The sequence below is a fragment of the Poecilia reticulata genome, linkage group LG6 (assembly GCF_000633615.1).
Source record: "Poecilia reticulata strain Guanapo linkage group LG6, Guppy_female_1.0+MT, whole genome shotgun sequence".
NCBI classification, from domain to species: domain Eukaryota; kingdom Metazoa; phylum Chordata; class Actinopteri; order Cyprinodontiformes; family Poeciliidae; genus Poecilia; species Poecilia reticulata.
The window spans coordinates 17,567,810-17,584,840 of NC_024336.1; the positions used below are offsets into that span (position 1 = coordinate 17,567,810).

At 41.1% G+C, this 17,031-nt stretch overlaps 2 protein-coding genes across 3 annotated transcripts; both read right to left on the bottom strand.

Moving 5' to 3' along the window:
* Window positions 1-154: 154 nt before the first annotated feature.
* igf2b (insulin-like growth factor 2b) lies at window positions 155-5,178 on the bottom strand. Its single transcript, NM_001297472.1, has 4 exons — window positions 5,104-5,178; window positions 4,037-4,187; window positions 1,550-1,734; window positions 155-403 (listed from the first exon to the last, which is right to left on the bottom strand). The coding sequence occupies exons 1-4, from the start codon at window positions 5,176-5,178 to the stop codon at window positions 155-157; spliced, it is 660 nt and encodes a 219-aa protein (NP_001284401.1).
* Window positions 5,179-7,523: 2,345 nt separating this feature from the next.
* Window positions 7,524-16,699, bottom strand: th (tyrosine hydroxylase). Of its 2 annotated transcripts, XM_008411555.2 has the most exons (14): window positions 16,051-16,699; window positions 15,709-15,804; window positions 15,383-15,586; window positions 14,526-14,700; window positions 14,321-14,409; window positions 14,118-14,185; window positions 13,978-14,028; window positions 11,326-11,471; window positions 11,088-11,223; window positions 9,258-9,327; window positions 9,115-9,171; window positions 8,888-8,983; window positions 8,657-8,790; window positions 7,524-8,163 (listed from the first exon to the last, which is right to left on the bottom strand). In XM_008411555.2, exons 1-14 carry the CDS (start codon window positions 16,132-16,134, stop codon window positions 8,004-8,006), a joined length of 1,566 nt encoding a protein of 521 aa, XP_008409777.1. In that variant the 5' UTR covers window positions 16,135-16,699; the 3' UTR covers window positions 7,524-8,003. The 2 variants fall into 2 exon arrangements, with proteins under 2 accessions (XP_008409777.1, XP_008409778.1); XM_008411556.2 differs by lacking the exon at window positions 15,709-15,804 and having other exon boundaries at window positions 16,051-16,488.
* Window positions 16,700-17,031: the final 332 nt, after the last annotated feature.

Sequence of the window (17,031 nt, forward strand, 5' to 3'; positions counted from 1 at the left end):
CAAGAGCAGGGGGGAGGGACTGGTGGGCCCGGACAGGGCAGGGGAGGTCAAAGAGGACTGCCACAGAAATGACGTCAGAGACAAAGCTATAATCCCCTAGTCTTTTTTGTTGTCACCCTCAAACTCTTGTCTGTGCAAAGGGCTGGCAGCGGGCTCACTTGTGGTTGACAAAGTTGTCCGTGGTGTGCAACACAGGGGGCAGTTTGCTGGGAAGGCTGATCAGGGGCCGGTGGAAGATGGCCTGCTCCTTGGCTTTAATCTTTTCCGCCTGCCTCCGAAACTTTTTGGCCCTCAGGATGGCAGGGACACCCCTCCGGAGCCGCTGGGCCGCCTTCCTCTGCCACACCTCGTATTCATCTGCCCGTGAATACTTCACGGTCACATGCGGCTTCCTTGGGGCTTCCTATTGTGGCGTGCAGGAGGAAAGAGGGAGAGGAGGAAGTCAGTTCATTAGTGGAGATAAGATTACCGTTCCAAGTGCTCGTTACAATGGAGGAAAGCCTTGTTTATTACCCGAAAACATTCGGTCATTGTTTGGACCGCTAACATGGAAATCAAATGTCATTCTTATGGAGCTGAACGTCAAAACAACCTCGCCTCGCCTCCAGCCTGCCCTTGTTTTGGCTTCCTCAAGTGAGAGAAACTGTCAATAAGTGCTCGGGCTTTTTAGCATACGGTAACAAAGGAAAGGCGGTCACTCTCCCTCATATACATATTAGCTGCATGCTATCACTCAAACAAAGGAAGCTCGTTTTAGAGCATCCATGCTAATGCTGACAAACAGTTGTAGGTGTTGTTGTGAGCACTCAGAGATTGAGACAAGTGGGAGCCCTGGCAGCTGAGCTAGCTGGGATTTATGCGTGAGTAGCCAGCGCTTCATGTGAATAGCTTGTTTTGGTCCTGCCACTTGAAGAGTGTTTACCGCCCCTCCCCATTCACTACAGAGCTGCTCAATAGCCCCAAGAACAGCTGGCCCTCGGAGCAGGCTGTACCCATCAACTCTCCCCACTGAGACAAACTGGAGACATGTCCAAACTAATTCCCCAGCAGCCTGGTTTTGGTTCCCGTCAAAGCGAGAATTCGCATCTTAAAGCTGCATAATTTATGCTTTTTCTTCACATATCTTAAGCAGTAAGCATTTTGAGATTCCCTTGAAGACGTTTTCAGGAGTTGAGTCTTTAAGCTATTCCACGTTTCAAGTATATTCCGATAAAGCTCTTCGAGCCATAATAGGTGTTTTTGGATCGGAATATTTTTAGATGGCTTGCTGCTCTTTGAAAATCATAACATGCTGTTTTTGTTCCACATCAGCACTCAGGCACTTAACCATGAGATTATTGACGATGTTATCTCTAGAATACAATGTACTGTGACTGTGCTAATGTTTTCCACAATGGTCAGCACTTTGCAACTGCTTAGCAATGAGAACTTAACAAGATAAACCTGTTTTTATGTAGATTTCAGCCTGCACTCTGTTTCAGGTGAGATGGAAGGGCAGATAAGAGACCTGGACAAGCCTTTGTGTTTTTGTTGTTGCTTCTGGACCCACCTGCTTTAGCGCGGGCATGACGGGCATGCCCTGCATAGAGGAGGACGACACGTCCCTCTCGGACTTCGCTGGTTTGGCACAGTATTGCTCCAGCAGGTTGAGGTCACAACTACGGAAACAACACTCCTCTACAATCCCACGGTTCTGGGGGCGCCGATGATTGTTATTCCTGCTGTTTGGCCTACCTGAGGAGAAACAAAGCAGGAATGTAAGGTTGAGGCCTGAAAAACACACACACACACACACATGGCCTCCGCTAACGAATTGGGGTTGTTTTTGCAGGATTACTTCAACAATTGTAGCAGACCTTGGAGAAAAGAGGATAACAGGAAATCTGCGACAAACAGCAACAAATATTTTTGGTTGTAAGGGATAATCTGATTAAGCATATCTGGGCATCCCAAAATGAGTGTGTTTCAAGTAAACACCATGTTCAAAGGAACCAGAAATTAGAGATGGTGCTAAAAGAATAAATACTTTAGAAAAATCTAATATTTGACTTCTGCTTTGTCAAATTGTCAATGAATGGGGATAAACAGAATGTAAGAATGGCAAAAAACACAACAGAAGAAGAAGCAACACTTAGCTGGCAAAGGTGAGGGGGTTGCACAAGTAACATTACACATGATCAATAAAGGCCTTGTCTGAAGCCTGGCAGACCTCACTGAGCTGGAGAGATCTCACAAGAAGGACAGCTCGATTTGATTACAGGAAGAGCTGGTCATCCAGGGAGAAAGAAGAATGATTGAGTAAAGTTTTGGGATAAACTCAAGACTCAGCACATTTGTCCAAAGGCAAAATGAGAGTCTGCACAGCTTGGCATGGCTGGACTGTTTATCATTATCAATGTAAGCTTCAGGTTTGAACTGAGCCAGTCTTAACACTACAGAAACTTTCTGTCAGAACACTGTTTACAGCTGCACACTGATGGTCAGCTTGCTTAAATCAATGTCAAATGTTGATGTTTGGAAATATGTACCGTTTCACACAGAGTGAATGCCATTTTGGAACTGCAGTAGGCATGTTAACCAGCAGACTGCAGGCTGGATACCTGAGGAGACAGCATGACTAAACAACCTGCCTTTATGAGCTTGTTATACTTGTGTTCCTCCACACAGGGCAAAATATGCACTTGAATGCCATCATTGATTTTTTTGTATGCATTAAGCCCCTATAAGAATAATAAATTTGACTGGTCCCAAAGCTTTCCAGCTTCTGACACACAACTAATCAGTAGAAGAGATTTGTGATCCCAAATAGAAGATTTAGTATGCAAGGTTAAACAGACAGCCAGTGAAACAGAAGTATAGTACAATGCAAATACCATCAACAGCTAGTGTATTATTTGAATCAATTTACAACAGCCGCTTTTTGTGTTAGAGGATGTTTATAGGCTCTTTTTTTTTTTGCTGTTTACTTTGATTTCTAAAGAGAATCTTAAGACCCTACACTCTGATTCACGCCCTGTGAAAAATCCCAGCCAAACTTTGGCAACGGCCAACAAATAACTTTATTATAACTGCAATTGTAAATATATATGTTTTTTTTTAATTATTATTTTAGTGCGAGCAGGACTAAAAACCAGCCATGTGGCAAATGTTAAAATTCCATGCCTAAATGAATCCAGTTTGTTTCAGGGGAACTTATGTGCATCACATGCATTGGCGACAGAGCAAACAGAAGCTTATCCTGGTGAGGATTAACAGCAATGTTCCTCATAAAGCCATTCAGCCAGCCCCAACATCAATACAATGGAAGCAACAATCAGAAATGATAAAACCACGTTGATGATCTTTTCTCTACTCTGGCATTGACAAGCTCTCTCTCTCTCTCTCTCTCTCTCTCTCTCTCTCTCTCTCTCTCTCTCTCTCTGTCTCTCTTTCTGTGTGTGTCTCCATTTTTTCCTCTCCTCGCAGCTCATCAGTGTGGTCTCCTGGCCTGGGAATAGTGGTGCTGAGGTGACTGGTAATGCCTCTTGGGGTGCTATTACTTTACTGATAAACAAGCAGCCCATTGTGTCGCCGGGGTCGTGTATGTTCCTCCGCCCGGCCCTTTCATATGCAATGAGAGGTGCAGGCTGTACGAGCAGACTCAGCAGAGCAGACCTGGAGAGGCACAGCTGGCTGCAATCTCTCTCTCTCTCCTTCTCCGTGTCTCTCCCTTTCCCTCTCTCCCTCTCTCTCTTTCTGACGCTGTTTGCGTGCACGGGCGTGTGTGTGCGTGCGTGTGTGTGTGTGTGTTGCATGGGCGTCAGTGCGTGAGAAAGAAAAATAGCAAACACGCATACCACGCAGCCACAGACAGTCTCAGCTATCCAAACAGATGTGAAACAACAGAGAGAGTAAGAAAGGGGCGAGAGAGGGGGGAATTAAATTTAAAAAAAAAATGTCGGCAAACCAACATTTGCGCCGGCCGTTTTTGGAGGAACTTGCACAGCTCTGAAGAAAAGAAAAAAAAAAAGAGAGGAAAAAATAAAAAAAAACCTACTGAAATAGAAGCCTCTGTCTTCGCAGACAAACTGCAGCGCATCCACCAGCTCTCCCCCACACAACGTCTCTGCCGAGGCCATTTCCACAACGTAGAGCGTGAGAGCCAGCGCAAAGAGCAACGCACGGCTGGTCGAGCACATATTCTTGACCTGCAGGGACGAAAAAAAAAAAAACACACACACACACACGCATTAAAGCATAAAGACGTAAGATGTGGACAACTGTAAGATTTGTGATCCGTTATTGTGATAATAATAATAAACATTTTATGAAAATTAAAATCATAGCCAGATGTTTTGTTTTGTAATGTAAGAGATTAAAGTCTTAAAAGCTGTTTTACGCACTGACCTAGTAACTCGTGGAGGAAAAAAAAAAAAAAAAAAAAGTCTGCTCTGCGAGTGAAATAAAATCAAGTAAGCACACTCAAACACCAAGAGCCCGATTTTTTTATCAGCTGCTGTCATGTGTTTGGCACCTGGAAGAAGTGCTTATTCTAAAGGAAAAAAATGTCGCCAGTATCTCTAAGCTTTCACTCTCTTACACAACCCCCCCCCCCCCCTCCCCCTCCTCCTCCCTCTCCATCCCAGAAAGTTGCAAGGCCGGCTGCTCGATAGTTAACTACTCCAAAAAGACAGACTCAGCATATAATTTCCCCTTGCTCACCCCGGAGTGAGCTCAATGACCCTCAGACCTACCGCCCCCTGTCTGCTGGCAAGGCGACCAGCTGTTCTTGCGCCCGTGTCCGGCGAACGGCGCACCATCCAGGTCAGGGGAGATTAAAACCAAAGCTTTCGTTTCTTGGCTTTTTTTTTTTTTTTTTTTTTTGTCGTGGCATTAAAAACCCATACGCTCTTTGTAGTTTGTGCATCCTGAACTTTCTCTTGCTGCATGCAAATCAAGAAATCCCGCTTGCTCAAAATGCAGAAAACTGATGCCATCAAGCATCTATGTGCCTCCCCTCTAACTACCCCGCCATCCGCAACAAATATCCACTCTTCCCACAGCCTGAGCCCTCTCACGGCTCAAACGGGGGGGGGGACCTGAAACTATTTGTGCTCCAGTTACCTTCATCCTGCAGCTCTCCGTTCTCCGGCAGGTGTGGCAAAGTGAGTGGTGTCCGGATCTTTGCTGGGTTTCCATGTCAGATGGCATCAGAGTAGTCAAAGTCGCGGGGGAGTTATTTTTGGTAGGCGATATTGCAGGTGAGTTAGTTTCCCAGTTGGTTTGGCTATAATAGAGATGATGTGTGAGAGGCTGTCCCAAAGACCAGGCGACAGGCAAAACTTCTCCGGGAGAACTATTATATACTAAAACACGCCCCTTACACCCATCCTCGTCCTCGCTCCTCCTCTTGATAAAAAAAAAAAAAAATGGCCCAGAGATGTTGGAAAAGTGCTTACAGGAAAAAAAAAAAAAAAAAAAAAAAAAAAAAAAACGCGCAAAAGAGGGAAGAACAAGAGGGAGAGAGCGAGAGTCGCCAAATTTGGAACTCTTCCACTGGCATTTTCTGCGTTTACGCTCTGTAACCTACAATCACACTGTTTACACAGGGCGCAGACTGAACGAGAATAGTTCGTAATTCCTGCGACTCCAAGAAAAATGTCAATGTCTCCGCCCTGCTGTAATTAAGATTAAGATTGAGTGGAATCATTGTGCACAGAGTCTGCGGGCTGTCCTCTGACTCAGGTGTGCATATAAAAGTAAATRGGGGGGSGGGGGGGGGGAAGTCAAAGGTGGTCTGACGGTGGAAAGTGGAAGATTGGACTGTGGTTTACCGACCTGATGCTGATGCACAGAGGCAGGATGCAGCAGTGACTCTAAAATAGCCATCAACTGGAGCCATCATGGAGTCAAAAAATAATAATAATAATAATAATAATAATCAGAATCCGGATATATGGCATCAAAAAGAGCAAACAAGTCAAGTTTTCTTTAAATAAGATCCCAGGATTTTAACTCATCAAGAGGAGCAGCTTTAGTGTAAAGAAAATATCTCAAACTTTATAGATAACAAGGGAGATCACATCATTTTCTAAATGAGAATATACAAGGGGGGGCGGGGGGGATGTCCACTATGCAAGTGTCTTCTTCAGAAAAAAAAAAAAAGGTAGAAATCTCCAAAGTCAGACTGACACCTACTGGTCCAGATCGCGAAGCTCCGTTTGTTTGTCTCGCAGCTTGAAATCAGCAGCAAATGCTGCTGATCTGCTGATCCAGGATCTGATGTTCAGCCTCGTTCTCGACCGGGCAGTAGGTGATGTGTCCGGACAAAACTCTCCACAGACTGCCGATGCATTTGAAATCCAGTGTTGCATTGTCTTGTCACAGGATCAGACTCAAAGAGCTGCCGACAAGAAAGCTCCATTTTTGACAACAAATGTATTGAATTTTTTATATTCTTAGCATAATGTCTAGAGTCACTAAATTACTTGATATTTAATTGATGTCTTCGCAGCTTACAACAGTTGTTTAGAATTGTGGAAGATGTTTCTTGAGTCATTCTCTCATTTGATAATGACCAACATGAAATTGTAAGGCTGATATGATCATGAATTGTACAAAAGATTCATTTCAGACAGAGAGATATATTACAACCATTTATTTCAGGTCATTTTGATGATGATTAAGGCTTACAGATGAAGAAAGCCCTTAGTTCAGAGTTGTATATATATATTTCCCAAAAATATATACAACACTACACCTCACTTTTTTCTGCCACTCAGTTTTTCATTTAATTGTTTGAATATGCCAGTCTGCGACCAGTCAACCCCTTTAGGATGAGTATTTGATAAATGAATTTTCTGTTTTTCAACTTTTTCGTGTAGCCTAATTTATTGAGCCATACCTTTATCATATATTTGTTTAATAAGGTAATTTCAAGACCTTTAAACGTTTCTGTATTGAGGAGCGTATTTAAGTGTTTATCCACTCTTAACTTCTTCAGTCACAATGTAATTAACTGAGTACTTAGAAAAATAATTAGAAAGTCAGTAATTAATTAGTCTTCAGCCATTACACTTATCTAGAATACTTGAATATTGATTAAAATCTGATGTAAAAGCAATTCAATTCAAACAGTTTGTTTTATGGTGTATGTGCAGACATAATTCAGTATAGAAAAGGAAACCATAATACAAAGTATTAGTTTTGGAAAAAACAGAATATTGTAGGTTTTGCCCAGATGAATGAACAAGATTTTTGTTTCACAGTAAAACCTTTAAACTTTACAGACATTTTCAACCTGTAGGAGTGCTCCCTCTTGTGGCATATAGATGAGAACGTCTTATTTTATTTATTTAAATTTTTTTTTTTTCACAATTTACACAAAACCCAAGTAAACTAACAGTTATTTAACAATGTTTATTTGCAATTGTTATTGGATGTACCTTTTTTCTTATTTTTTTACTTTTTTCATCATGCATGTAAAAACAAATGAGGCAAATACAGCACAGATAATTTTACATAAATTAATGTGAAAACACCCATTTAATGCAGAAAAATAAATCATTTAAGAAGCACAATATATTTAAATATATATATTTTTTTTGTAAAACAGGACTAAAATATACACTTTGGAATACAATCTCCACTAAACTGCTACATTTCTTTGATTTTAAAATAATTTATATTATTTATTTCATTTTCTTTGAATACATTCAGAAATACAACTCTCTTTGATTGTGGCTCCAGTGTTAGTACATGTGAACACTTTTACATATTAAAGCGTGAATTTTGTCCAGTCAAGTACAACAACAGTACATTATTCCACAAATGCATTCACTCTGGGGGAAGTGATCAACATTATTGGCCCTTTCCCTACACACACACACGCACACACACACACACACTGCAACAACTCAACATCGTATTGGATTTACGGCACATAAAGACACGCACGTTAGTCTCATCACACTTTGGGCACTGAAGAGCTCAGCGTAGAGAAGGCAAACAACCAACAGAGGCTGTCATGACAAAACGGCGAGGGCATCGGTCAGCATCTTGATCTCGTCTTTCACACCCTCCAGACCGCCTTGGATCTTCAGAGGATTGTCCAGGACCTCGACGCTGCATGTGTACGGATCGTACCTCACCGAGAAGGGCCGCTTGATGCCTGCTACGTATGTTCTGGTAAAAAAAATGTGAGAGGATTAAGTGAGATATCAATGCATGAAAGCTCTTTATCAAAGAATAAGAAAATATTGCCCTACAAACTAAGTAGATTAAAAAGAAAACATCCTTTGTCCTACTTGCTTTGTTTTTCCAAACATCTCCATGCTGACTATCTTCTCATCTCGTCACCTTGTTCTTATGTCATTTGCTGTATCCCACTGGAGACTAAAGACTGTCAAAACACTCACTGAAGCTACTTGTTTTGCAGAGCAACATTATCTGTTTGCCAAATAAAACTGCAGAGTTTTGCCTTGGTAAGAAAGGCTATATTAGTAACAGCTGTCTTCTGGCTGCTATGGCTGACCTACAAAAGTTTGTGGCCTCGGGCTTGGCTGGCTGTTCTCTGACCTTGTCCTCACACAACCTCTTGTTCTTTTTCTTCTCTGTTTCTTTCTTCTCCTTTCATATGATCCTATATATCTGTATAATTCAATAAAGACCTAAGTACCTGAACTTCTCCTTGGCATCTGGAAAGCTCTCTGAAACAAAATAGACTGGCTGGTAGGTCTGGTCTTGATAGGGCTGCAACGCTGCAGCCTCTGGATTAAACTCCCGCACCTCGGGTTCATCAGAGAGAGAATGCTGAAAGGAGGTGACGGGGGTGGGAAAGGAGTTAGATGGCAGCTCATTCGGCTGTGTTTTCTTGTTTTTAAAGAAAGACAAATATGCTGCAACGTACCACAAGCTCTCCATAGGAAGAAAGCAGCCCAGCCCCATAAGCCTTAACCTCACCGTTTTGCTTACAGAGACCATATTCGACTGTAAACCAGTACAGCTGGTGAGAGAAACAACAAAGAATAGTGTCAACATTAACAAAATGAACTGCACGTGTGTCACTTATTGTAACATTATAGCTTAAACACAGTATTTTCACTGATTTTGTTGCAGTCAGAACAAGAGTCTTACTGTAGATAGTTTCTCTATGTCTTCATCTGATGCCCCTAGTGATGCCAGACCAAGGTTCTGCAGAACAAAACCAAAAAAAAAACGTCATGAAACATCAAAGCTCCACACTATAGAAAATAATCTGAAAGCCGTTGGACTCTAACCTGTGAAAACTGGGCAAAAGTGCGATCAGCCAACATGGGGACGTGGCCCAAGAGTTCATGGACGCAGTCCCTGAAAATAAAGACAAATTCAACTTTGAACATACAAATAAAATTCTGAGGAAACATACCTAGATTACTTTCACTGAATGCTGGTGACTACATGTAGTGGCAAAAACAATAGAGTTAAGACAGAAAAAAACAAAACAAATATGTAATTTACCATCAAACCAGCAGGAAAACTGTGGAAGCAAAAGGAAGTTTTCTCATTTATTCCTTTACAAATAATTTGTGTGAAACTTTATTAAAAATTAACTCAGCTAAATCATTTTTAACTGACTTATTTGGTGCAAAAATGGCAGTTTTGTACTTTGCTCTGCATTTTGTGTTTACTGTTGTATCATTTGCTGATCCAGCATTCACTCTGTAAAGCACAGAAATTATAACATAACCTGCACCTCAATGAAAAATAAACACCTCAGACCGTATAAAAAGGCCCATAACCAATAGTTGTCTATGACATTAAATCAGACCAAACTTTATCAGTTTAAATCAGGCAGGATTACCAAAATATGTTCTATTTGCTATATGCTATAATAATGAACAACATATTTTTTTAGAGATGGTTTTCAAATCTTATTTAATTGCAGGAGGGATTTCATAGAAGCTTCTTGTTGGGTATTTTAACCTGTACATATAGAGAACCAGACAGAGAGTATTATCACTTCAGCCTTTGCAAAGGGGGAGAATCTCAGTGGCGCCTCAGGACAACTCCAGCTTGTCCCCCTGCAGCAGCCTGGTTTCATTCAAAGCGGGGTGGGGTCGGTCAGAAAACAGAAACTTAAAGATAAGGAGTAGAGGGGTCTCTCTGAGCTAGCCGAAACCAGTTTCTCCAAGAACAAGATGGTCCTCCTCATCCTGTTTCCAGCTTAGAGTACAGAGACAACTTATTCATGAGATAACTACTTGCAAAACTCTGACGGTTCTCAGATTAGCTTGCTGGAATATTTAGACTATGGAAAGAGTGGGTATATCTAAGTCGGGTTAACAAGATGCCTTGTGAGCGCTCATCCTTTTGAGCTTTGCCCACAAACCTTAGAGTGGAGTGGAGTTAAACATTGACTTTGTCCAGTAAGCCCCTTTGTATCTAATTTGACCCATTTGTTGCAAGCTTTAATTTCCTGGCTGATGTCTGAAGAAGCTGCTAGAATATTTCCCACATAATGTTCATTCCCCATGGCATGAGGTCAACCCATTTGCGAAGGGCACAAGTTTCCCCTGCAGTAAAACACCTACACAACATGATGCTGCCACCATCACACTTCACATTTGTGGTTGGTGTTCTCAGTCATACAAGCTTCTCAGTTTTGTTCCAGACACAGGCCACTGTGGTCGACCTTCAGTTTTAGTCTCATCCAACCATGGAACATGACTCCAAAGACAATTTTACCCAAATGTGCATTTGCAAGATGGATGTGGCTTTTTTTGCTGCTTTTGGAGAATGGCTTTTTCCTTCCTAAGAGACTTTTCAGTCCATGTAGGAGGGGACTTGTCATAAACATAATCAACTGGGCTTTCCTAAAGCTTGTCAAAGCATAGTTATTTTAGTATATACCAACTTCTAAATTTAAGCAAAGTAATAAAGAATTGTCTGGAAAAACAATTATGATTTTGGCATTTGGCAAATACATTTTATAATCCGAACCAACATAAAAAAGGAAGAAATAGTCTTTAATATCAGACAGTAGGAAAATTAAGGTACTGTGTGAATTTTATATAGTATGTACAACTGGTTTTAACTTTGTGCCCCAACAGAATCACATTAATACTCACGGTTCTGGGGAGTGATTGGGGGAAGAGGCATGTCGGATGTACTGGGTGCACTGGAACACGCGATATGCCAGACTTGCCAGAAAGTCTCTGGCTGAGAGCAGACCTGCCACCGGACGCAGCTGAAACCCTGTGCGTTCTGAGTCAGTTCAAAACATTTTATAAACACACCAAGACTGTGGAATCACACAACATCTGTGCTTAGGTTTCATTCCTTTCATAGATTACATTCAGATGATACCTTTAAGGAAGCGTGACACGTCTTCCAACTGGGGAATGTTGTCTGGACTGTAGCCGCAGTGCTTCTCCAGCAGACGAAAGGCCTCGAGGTGTTCTTTGCAGGCGTGGGTGATGTACAAGTCTCTAAGGGTCGAATAGACTTGACGCCTGCATGAAATAAAAACAGAGCGAAACCTTAGTTTCCTAAAGCTTCTTTGCTTTAAAAGTGAGGATGCTAACTGAGGACTGAAAATGTGGTCAAACTAGTTAAAAAATGTATACTGAATTTACTTCTGACTCGATCAGGCTTATGTTTCCTTAATATTTTTATTATCTTTAGCACTGTGTTAAATCATTTTATGAAAAGGAATATCTACAGCTATTCAAGAACAAGTTTCTTTCTCAAATAGCTTGGGGCCAAGTTTAGGATTAGTTGTTTCATTACATTCCACTGAGTCACGCCTATCACTACCACCTGCTGGTGTAAGTTCACAAAAATTTCTCCTATCACAGCCTGTATCTTGCCAGTGAGACTCTTACTATTGTGATCCTGATCTGTGTGGCTGGTGTGAGTGAGGCATCTTTCCTTTAAGAGGATCTCTGCAGGGGGGGCTCAGAAGCCCGGGTGCTGCCAGCACACCTGTAAAGAATCATCTTCCTCTGGTCTATTAGCGTTTATAAGGAACTGCCGGACAAACAACCATTCAGCGCCCGACGATTAACCTCAGTTTGATATTAGCAAGTCTTCCACGTCTAATTTATGTTCTATAATCCGAGTTCCTGGTCTGAATTCACCTCGTCTCCTCCGAGTTTTAAAGATTTGACACCTCTCTGTTTCCTGTTTGAAGATATCCAGACTCGCTCATTCCTGGTTGTCCTCCTGCAGCAGATCTGCCAAGACGCTTCTGCCTGCCCGCTCTCCTCCGAGCTGCTCTACCCCTGAATCCGCCGCTGTTCTCCGCACTCAGGATCACACCTCTTCCCCGAGCCTCATATCCACCAGAACTCCGTAAGAAATCTCCCCTTTCTCAGGTCTCCTTTCCGGAAACGGGATCTAACATATCATCATCCCTTAGCTGTTGCCAATCTTCCCGCCTCGGGAGCCGTCCTGTTCCGAACCTTTATCAGAACCTGTAAAATCAATCTTCTTAAACTATCTCAGTTGTCCGTGTCCGATTCTGCATGTTTATAAGGATTCCTCACAGCACGACACTTGCATGTAGCAATCAGAACTATTGCAAATATCACAAATTAATAAGGACGTGATTTCTTAAGTATCGATTTTTACAATGAGGACGAATCAGCTGTAAATTTTTTTTAGTTACTAGAAATGTCATGCGCCACTGATTAAATCTGTAGCAATACTGGTACTGTGTTGATCTCAAACATACTTGTACAGTATACTTTTTTTTGTTACAAAAATGTTTCAGTATCTGGAGATGTCTAACAAAAACATAAAATATTAAATTTGTGCCTAAAATAATTGGTTTCATGACTTTTTATACCCATAAATCAATCAATCCATGACAATATGAATACTACAAGGAACCCTACTCATTTTCTTCACTTTAACATTCTGCATAAAAACCTGCATTCTGGCATTCATAGGAAGAACCACTGCAGGATATTAAGAAGCTGTGAAGAACTAGCAAAAAATGACAGTTTATTGTGAGACACACCCAGGCTACTGGAAACTGAATGCTCCTCTACTGCCCTCTGGCTGTACATCATTTACTGGAGAATTCATAACATTTGGTACAAAAATATGATTTGATATTATTGATTATCACTAGCAATTCCGTACTGTGGCGTAATCCTTCTGCTGCCCCAAATCCAATGACTCTCATATCCAGATTAATATCCAGATTAAGTCTGCAAAACGTTTAACTCTAACTTATCAGAAACTGTTACTACACTGATATTGAGACAGGTAGGTAGGTAGACAGTCTAGTATATAATGTGCTTTTGGAACCTGTCCAATTCTAAGATGATCCTTATCTAAAAAAAAAAAAAAGTCAAATTTTCTCTTTCAAAGAATGTGGTTCAGTGGAGAATCATCCATTTAAAAGAAAATAACTTATTGAACTATAAAAGGTTAAACACAGTTCAAACTCCTGAATAAACACAGAAATATCCCTTTTTGTAACACTAACCCATGAGCTGCAAATTACATTTCTCAATTCTAGTCGTCACGCCCCCTCCCCCTGCTCTGCATGTTTTAGCCACACACCTGGACTGAATCTGTGGGTGATTAACAGCCTTCTGCAGTACTTGATGGTCATGCAACCATTTGAATCAGCTGTTCTGGAATAAAGGAACATCTAAAACATGCAGAGTAGTGGGGCCTGAGGACTGGAATTGAGAAGCACTGCGGTGTTATCAAATTCTTTTTAGTGCTTATGCTCTGCACACCACAGGGGTACCCACTCCCATTCACTTAACATTCAAATAAGCTATGCAAAAGTAGCTTGGGGTAAGTTTTTATTGTTTTGTTTTTATTTGGTTGATTTTTCACCTCGTGGTGCCCCAAACGCCATGTTACACATGTCAACCACTGCCACAGTTAAAGATTTAACTTCTTGGAAGCAAGACTGAATTTACTCTGTGGAAGAATGAATGTGGGGGAAAAAACAATGTTTGTAATTTCAACCATTTTTACTTTGTAGGTTCTTACCATGTGCTAATCTCCTCTTCTGTGTACTCCACTCTGGGAATCGGTTGCCCGCTGCAGACACAGATATATACGCATTTGTCAGAAAATCTCAAAGTATTTCTGCTTATCTCTGTCTGTGAAGTTAAACTGCTTTTTCTCACTGTTTGTATGTGAAGGCAATGTCCCCGATCAGTTTTCTTCTGTCTCTGTAGGCTGGGTCTCTGTATCCCTGGTCAAATCAAATGCATCAAAAACACTGGTCAGTCTGTCTGCGTTATGACATAATGACACAAAGTCATAACAGCCCCTTGTACTGTGATCTGTATTCTTGCTCTCCCTTGCTCCTGGCAAATGCATTACTTACAGGGTGATCTTCATCTAGGTCTGGATCAAATTTTGTGACCAGATGATGGCATCTATCCAGATCTGCTATTTTCTTTGGGAACCAGTGAACTGGTACAGAAGTAGAAAGAAAACAGAGAAATTTAATGATGCTTTGTGGTCCTTATTTGAGCAAAACAGCAGATTTGTTATACAGATGATCTCTGAAGTAAAAAATATATGATTACATTTGACTTCTTTGGTGGTTTTGACATCCTCTGCATTTCTCTTGATAGAGCTGACCAGAGTACTGACGTCTGAGAGGTGCAGCTCACAGCGCACAAAGTACTCCAAACCCTCGAGGTTCTCCCTCAACTTTCTGGATGGTCGAGTTTCCAAGTGGTGAATTTTGGCTTCAAATGTCTGAAATGCAACCAGCACACTTATGAGGGATGGATGATACATGATTCTTCCACAGTGTAGCCACAACTCCATTGTACAATTGTGATATATTTTTTTGCATACATTCCTCCTCTCTATTAAACAAACTGGACTCATAAATGCAAATAATTCTGCATCCCGGTAGTGAAAGCTGGCTTTCAAACTTACCACAATACTCTGTATAAATTGTTAAAATTTGGAGAGAAAAATACATGCTGGTTATTCAAGATTTTTTTTAGGCAGCATGTATTTCAAAGCTTATATAAATTCCAGATTTAATTGTTATATATATATATATAAATAAAGCAATTTCCCCTTGGGGGTCAAATCTATTCTAGAAGTTGTGTAAATTACATCTGAGATGCATTTATGGATAACGTAACATTCAAAAAGTCTTTATACATTGCTCACACACAATAACGGTCAGATTTTATTATTTCTGTTTAAATTTAATTTTGTTTTATTTTTTTAAGTACAAAATTTTATTTTTAACATGAAAAACCTTGATTTAAGTCTGATTGAAATAGCGTGGAAGGTTTTAACCCACATCGCTCATATAAGAGCCTTGACTAATGTATAAATTACATTTGAACTTGCATACAACTCAAGCTAACAAAGTCACACCGAGTTCCATTTTTAAGTCTCAAATTAATCTGCCTCGTACCTCGAAGACTTTAAGTGTCTTGGACAGCGCAGGTGCTTTCGAGTTCCTCAAAGTGAAGAAGATGTTCAGCAGCGCTTTTCCGTCCTCCTCCTCAAACACGATCTGCTCGGTGGCCTCCGCTGCTTCCGCCGCTGCCGCGGCAGCTTCTCTCTCCTTCCGCGCATCCTCGATCAAACTCTGCCGTCTTCCGATGAACCTCTGAGACTGTTGGAGGAACCAAAAAATATCCCTCCGGCATTATGTGATTTCATCTCCCAGGCAGAACACACACACACACACACACACACACACACATCATATACGGGCCACTGTTTGTCTATTCTTACTTTTTGGACTTGTCTTTGGGTATTGGACGGGAGCGCTTTACATCTCCAAATGCGCATTGGGACAGCAATGCATTCGAGGTAAACCCTAAAACATAACTATACCACAGTGTATATTTTAGCACTCTTTGGAGCAGGACAGAGCGGCGCTTTTGATTATTTAAACAAAACACCAACGCGCTGTCAGCACCGCATGGCGTTGCGTAAATTCGGCTTTGCGCTTTAGACGTATCCAAATTTAGTGGTCCGAATTTTGACAACTTGCGAAAAGCATAAATACACCGAGACTCTTCTAAATGAGCAAACTTGATAACTATAACTTTTTATTCTTTTTTTTTTTCTTACCGTGATGGAATCCGACCTCTCCAGCTCGGACGCGGCTCTGCGGATGCTCTTGGYGGAGGACGTGGAGCTGCTAGAAAGAGGCATCTTYAGGCTTTAAGATCGACGGTCAGCTGTAGCGGARGTGAAAGTGTTTGCGGCTCTCTGTGCTGGGAGGTCTTTCACGTTTTTTTAGCGGACAGGTTTACTCTTTTTATAGCATCATTTGTTTGCGGTTTCTGACGTCAAACGCGCTAATCTCACTCGAATCAATCAGTGCACTGAATCAGACTCAGTCTCGCTTGGATCTGTCCATATATATATATAACCATTTTAACCCTATATAGGCGCAGTATTTAGGTTTGAAGCAGGAAGTTTTTCAGTTGTTATACGGATTCTCATAATTTAGTGTAAAATAATTAGTTTTTATGTAAGCCACAGTCATAATTTTCAAACAATTCAAGTGTTTATAAATAAATTGCAAAAYATATTCTCCACCCATTAATTGGGAACATTGTATTATCTTTAAACAAAAATCAAAGCTTTGACCTCAGGGCTTTATTTTAAAGGTTAGACCAAAGAAAAGTCAACTGTAGAAAATTAAGTCACTTTATCAACTCAATCCAATCTCCACAGCTGCTGACAAATTAGATTTGATCAGGGATAGAAAAAAAAAAAAAAAGACCTCACACCTGCTCCAAACAGGCAAGAGAACAACATGTTTGTTTKTTTTTTTCTCCTTGCAGGTACTCTGCCAGTATCTTACCTCAGCAACAACCACATCAAGTGGATTTGCAGCGCTTTAGGCTGATGACTTTAGTGGTTTAACATGATTGCGAATGATGTACGATGCCCACARGCAAAATTTGGTAAAGGGATTATCTGTGGACCTCTGGCCACATGCTGCAGTATCACGACCTCGTAAGGGTGCAGAGAACTCRAGCGAGATCCTGTGTGACTCTTACCTAAACCTGAACGCTCAGGCTGAAAATGCTAAAGAGCACC

Excerpts from the sequence above, each read along its gene's own strand:
- igf2b (NM_001297472.1), bottom strand. The coding sequence starts at position 5,178 with ATGGAAACCCAGCAAAGATCCGGACACCACTCACTTTGCCACACCTGC. Across the intron at positions 1,735-4,036 it reads AGACAGAGGCTTCTATTTCA|GTAGGCCAAACAGCAGGAAT; the intron begins GTAGGTTTTTTT and ends GTTTCTCCTCAG. Across the intron at positions 404-1,549 it reads TCATGCCCGCGCTAAAGCAG|GAAGCCCCAAGGAAGCCGCA; the intron begins GTGGGTCCAGAA and ends ACGCCACAATAG.